The 6080-nt window shown below is 40.5% G+C and overlaps 1 protein-coding gene across 1 annotated transcript in view; it reads right to left on the reverse strand.

The window, feature by feature from the left end:
- Positions 1 to 2200: 2200 nt before the first annotated feature.
- FBXO16 (F-box protein 16) overlaps positions 2201 to 6080 on the reverse strand; it is a 78821-nt gene continuing 74941 nt past the window's right edge. Inside the window, exon 8 of the mRNA XM_044660800.1 lies at positions 2201 to 2356. Within this exon, the coding sequence (XP_044516735.1) occupies positions 2201 to 2356 (156 nt within the window). The remainder of the gene's footprint in view (positions 2357 to 6080) is intronic.

The following is a 6080-nucleotide window of genomic DNA, read 5'->3' on the forward strand; positions in this document are numbered from 1 at the left end:
TCAATACCATGTATTGGTTCCAAGACAGAAGAGTGGTAAAGGCTAGGCAATGGGGGTTATAAGTGACTGCTAGGAAGTGTCTGAGATCAAATTTGAACCCAGGACGTCCCATCTCCAGGCCTAACTCTCAATCTACTGAGCCACCTGACGGCTCCCACTTTTAAAAAATTAAAATGCCTTGACGTGACCCTAGACCTAATATCTTTGGCATCTCCCATGAAAGATGTCTATCCGGCTTCCCATCTGTATATCATTTGTTGCTTCTAGCCTTTCAGCTTGGTGATCTAGTTCCCATTTACCAACTTTGGCTTCTTTGTAGGACATTTTTAACGTTTCCTCTCCTCCCCCTCTCATCCCCCCCAGCAGTCAATGCAGTAACTTACTGGTTGTGACTTTCTTCTGTTATCCTAAATGAGGAAGAATTCGACCTATGCTACAGAACCCACCTAGCCATAGTCTATGAGAAGTCCTTACCCTGAGCCTTCTCCCACTGGGCTGGGAGAAAGAAAATAGAAAAGCACCCAAAAATGTATATGTAGTCTTTTCAGTAAAACAGCTAGATCCTTTTGCAATGGATATATTTATTTGTCATGAAAATCATGTTAGAATTTTATATCATATAATCTTAGAAGCAAATACAAAAAAATTCACCATCCACCTGTATGCATTTTGAGAATGAGATATAAAAGACAGATACACAGCTCCATTTGTTTCCATTTTACTTCTTTACCTCTTTCAGGTAAATGAGAAGCCAGTTATCATGAGCTATATTTGTCAGGTATCATAGTTACATGTGTTTACAGAACGTCAAAGATGGCTCAATATCGAATTCATGTCCCCAATGTCACGGCACTTCTAATGTTTTCTTAAAATATTCTTGTGTTCTTGGAACAGTAGCTTCAGTTCTTTGATTCTGAAAATGTCTGTTTTAAAAAAAATCTAGATTACGGTGAATGCAAACATGACAGTGCTCATCTGAGGCTTGCTGGCAGATGACTGCTGTCTAAATGGAGAAACTTGAAAAGCTGACTGTCCATAGGACTCAGCGGGCATTGAAAGCGTCCTTCTGGCTATAGTGCCAAACCCCACCAAGTTCTTGTGTTCCTGAACCCATTGCTTACTTAATTGGTTATGGCCCTGGATTCTCTTGCTGGGGACTCTTACCTGTGTTCCCTCCTCTGAATTACTACAGATGGAAATTCTGCTGAATGGCTAACATTTGGGCTTGGGAAGAGTTCTGGTTCACCCTTCCTTTGTACATCTGTACTAAGTCTTGGAATCAGGAAGATCTGGGTTCAAATACCCTCCATCACTTACTAGTCCTCGGCCAAGTCACTCAACTCCTCTGAGACTCAGTCTCCTTGTCTAAAAAATAGAGGCAGCTAGGGCGCACAGTGGATAGAGTGCCAGGCCTGGAGTCAGGAGGACCTGGGTTCCAGTTTGACCTCAGACACTTCCTAGCTATGTGACCCTGGGCAGGTCACTTAACTCTGTTTGCCTAGGCCTTGCCCTTCTGCTTTAGAGTTGTTGTTAAGATAGAAATCAAGGGTTTAAAAAAGTAGAGTTAATAATACCTGTTGTACTTCATAGGGTGATGAGGCTCAAATGAGATGATATAAGTAGGGCATTCTGCAGATTTTTAAAAAATGTGCTATAAATGTCCATAATTCTTATCCTTTCTCATAATCACAGCCAAGATCCCTGGTAACACGGTGGACCCAGATCTCTTAACATCATCCTATATTGCTTAGTCTGACTATGACTGTTGATAAATACTAACCTTAATTAGTTGTCTTCACACCCCAAAGATCACTTATCTCTCAGTGTTTATAAATGTCTTAGCCATGTGAAAATTCCATATAGCACATAGAATCATAGGGCTGGAGATGGAAGGGACCTTAGAGGTCCAACCCCTTTATTTAATGGATGAGAAAACAGTGGGGACTAAAAAGAAGTGACTTGCCCAAGGTCCCATAGCTAAATTGTGGTAAAGATAGTAAGCTGAACCTAGATCCTCCGATTCCAAATCAGAGCTCAAAACACTCTGTAGAATGTTTGGGGGAAACATGATGCTTCAGCTGCAAAGATCTCCAGCACAGCAAGTGGGTAAAAGGCCCAGCTGCTCATTATATGTAATCAGATCTTCTTGGGATGCCAATAAAAGCACTTTCATGCTCCAACTCCATTTCAGGTCTGGAGCCTAGATGGGTGAAGGTAGGATTCTACGTTGCTCCTGAAAGTGGTGTGTGACCATTTGAGCTTTGCCTTTTGTACATCTTAGTGACTCATGAGAAGCCCAATTGAGGTGAGTTGGTCCTTTCAGAGGACAGTTGAAGTCTGCCCCTAAGGATACCTGCTGGGGCGGAAGGAGAGGGAAATCATAAATAAAGCTCATATTTTATTTTCTGAAAGAATGACAATGTTTAAAAAAATATTTGTTTAGATCATATCAAAGAGTAAAACAATATGGAGCTGGAAGAAGGAAAGACTCTTCAGAGTCTTTCCTTCCTACATTTATTTATCTTTTACCTTGAGACAATAATAATATTGGTATAGCTATTTCCAGTTTACAGAGTGTTTCTGCCTGTATTTGCTTTAAATCTTTCCAATAGCTTTTGGAGGATCAGGATGACCTCAAGATCATACCATGCAAGGATCAGTTCCCTCTTCCCCTGGGGCAGCTGGGTGGGAACAGCAGATGGCAACCTCAGGGTGAGGAGGAAGGTGTATCCTTTCCCTTTTCTTCCCTCCCTAGACCTTATCCATCCACTGAGTGGGAATAGCTATCAGTTGTGAGGCTCTTTTGCCTTACTGCCCATGGAGGACTGGGTGAAAACAGCCTCCAGTGAGTCCCCTTCCCCCCAGCCTTCCTGCCAAGGGCTCCTTTCCCTTCTTCTTAAGACTGGATATGAACTTTCTCCATTCCATCTATGGTCACACTGGCCCTCTCCCTCTTTCCTAGTGGTAGAAGATGGACCAGGTTCCTCCTAGCTTTCCCACCTTTCACCCCTTAGGTTAACAAAGAGTCATCACCTACAATCTTTGCAGCAAGATAGAAGACCACCAAGGCTTTAGCAGCTGTCCTTCCACTCTATCCCAACTTCCTCTGGGCCTTACCATCTACCATATTGCTATGCCCTTCAGGCTTCTAGATCTTCTGATTATACACCATAAACACTCCATCCTTAGGATTTCTGGGCCTTTTCATCTTCCCTGCAGCCGAACTCTTGTTTAGTAGTCCAAAACAATTCTGAAGGGTTTATGATGAAAAATGTGATCCATCTCCAGAGAAAGAACTGATGGCATATGAATGCAGATTGAAGCATACTTTTAGAACTTTATTATTCTTTTATTTTTTTTTGGTCTATGTTTTCTTTTGCAACATGACTAATAGGGCTACACATGCATAATCCATATCAAATTACCTGCCTTCTCAGGGTGGAAAGAGGAAAGGAGTGAGAGAGAGAATTTGGAAGTTAAATTTTTTTTAATAAATATTAAGGGGACAGATGGGTGACTTGGTGGATTGAACACCAGACCTAGACTTGGGAAGTCCTGGGTTCAAATGTGGCTTCAGATACTTCCTCTGTATGACCCTGGGCAAGTCACTTAACCTCCATTGTCTAGCCCTTACCACTCTTCTGCTTTAGAATCAATGATATTGATTCTAAGACAGAAGGTAGGAGTTCAAAACAAAATGAACATTAAAAGAAAATTTTACATGTGATTGAGAAAAAAAACAATAATTAAGTGAAAAAAGTTCACTCCTAAAGTAGCCCTTGAATTATGACTGATCTAAGAAGAGCACCTCTGTCACTGACAAAAACCCTCCCCAAAGATGCAAGCACATTTGTGGGGATTCATGCAATATTAACAAGTCATACCAGTTCATGGAAGTTTATTTCTTGATATACCCACAGGTACAAGATCTCACAGATAGGAGTAATTCCTCCCACTGGTGCAAATAACAACCCATCAATGCCATCCCATCTTATGCAATTCTTGCCTACAAATCCTTATACAAATTCTCCATAGAAGATTTATTCAATGTGCCAGAGGTCTTCCTCTGAAATAAGTGCAGTACTTGGGCTATCCCTTTGTTATTCTTCATTCTTGACACATCACAACAACAACAACAACAACAACAATCACAGACTAAGGTTTGCAATGTGTATCATGTATATGACTTCATTTGTTATTCAAAGCCACTCTGTGAACTAGTAACTCAGACATTGTTTCCATTTTATAGATGAGGCTTAATGAATTGTGAATTGCCCATGGTTATTAGTGTTCCAGGTAGGATTGATTCACTTCCTTCTCTGGTCATCCAAGTCTTTACTGTTGTTTTTCATGTCACTTCTTGAATCTTTCCACACCTCTTTGGATCACCTGAAATATTCTTCTTAGGTCCTAGTGCTCCGGGATTTGCAACTAGACAATCTCCAGGAGAAGATGTTAAAGATGAGCTTTGGTGGCAGAAGACATTTTGGGATTGTTTAGAGCATTGCACAGTTACCCAAATGAGCTCCAGCCTCCTCTCCTTCTATTCCATTCCAGGCTTGGCTTACCCTCTGTTTGTAATACTTAAGTCACAGGCATGTCAAAGTCTGGCCCATACGCAGTCTTTATCCATGTGATTTTCTATTGTGCCAACCTTTATGGCAGATCTCACTGAAAGCTCAAGAGTTGACCTTGGTTCCTTTAAGACTATCCAGGGAACATGAGCTCTGGCAGGTTGTACTAAGCTGGAAAGGAACAGGACTTAATAAAAGTTTGTTGATGCTGCTAATGTTACTTTCTAAATGCTAGCGAATCTGGGTTTGTTCTGGGAAAGGGAGAGTACCCAGGTAGAGACAGAGCCAGAGAGAATGACTGGTTGGAAAAAAATATGACTAAATATACTCCACACATTTTAAGTGTTTTGTTTTTCACATCAGACTGAGGCAAGAAGGACAGATGGAAAGATTCCTCTGTGTTGTTGTTGGTTCTTGGAAGAAATTCGTTTTTTCTCTTTTCTGCAAGAATGAAGATAAAATAATACTTGTTGAATGGATAAAAAAACCTAGCTGACTCTGATACAAGAATAGGCTAGCAAGGTGAGACTCTCAGCTCCCAGAGTCTGATTATGACACTACCCAGACACCTCAGTTAGGAAGGCATGTTCTCTCATAGTTGAGGGCTATCACTCTAATTTTCTGAGCAGCAGGGATGTGATCAATTAGGGAAAAATGAAATTCTAAATACAGTGGGCACAAGGGTTCATGATGTGAAAGTAATATTATCTACTTCTCATGATTGAACTCTTCATAAAAAAACAAGTTTATAGAAAGTTCTAGAACATAAGAAATAATAATTAGATACTCAAAGATAGGTTGTAGTAGGGTTTATAGCCTTTAATTATTCATAATAATGTATTCATGTCCCAAACTAAAGTCCTGCTCTGATGCCTCATTATGGTCCAAAATTGACCTCTATTAGTGAAGTTCCAACATTGTATAGGCCCTACTTAACCAAGTTAGAGAAACTTTAAATATAGGTTCAGTGGTAAGCTGTATGTCTGTTACCCAAAGACTATCTTAAGTTTGCAGAGGTTCATTACCAGAAAATTGGTTGTCAGGTGATGAATTTGGGAAAGATGTTACTGCAATTCATTATGACAGTCTACTGAGAAGGGGAAGTGCTGCTTTTGTGGAAGGAGTGTCCTTGTTAATGAAACCATCAATCTTTTAAAATATGGTTATTTATACTTTTAAGGATAGGGGATATGGACTGGACTTATGATTTCATTGGTATAGTGAACTCCCAAGTAACAAAATTCCTTTTCCTAACACAAGTTGGCCCTTTTTCTACAATGTATAGTCTCACAGAGTTGCCTAGAGCAATTAAATATTAATTAACTTGCCCAAGGCCACACAAGCAGCATTTCAGAGGAAAAACTTGAACCCAGGTCACCTTATATCTATGAGTCCTTCCTTCCTTCCTTTCTTCCTTCCTTTTCTTTCTTCCTTCCTTCCTTCCTTCCTTCCTTCCTTCCTTCCTTCCTTCCTTCCTTCCTTCCTTCCTTCCTTCCTCCCTCCCTC

The sequence above is a fragment of the Gracilinanus agilis genome, chromosome 2, assembly GCF_016433145.1.
Source record: "Gracilinanus agilis isolate LMUSP501 chromosome 2, AgileGrace, whole genome shotgun sequence".
Classification (NCBI taxonomy): domain Eukaryota; kingdom Metazoa; phylum Chordata; class Mammalia; order Didelphimorphia; family Didelphidae; genus Gracilinanus; species Gracilinanus agilis.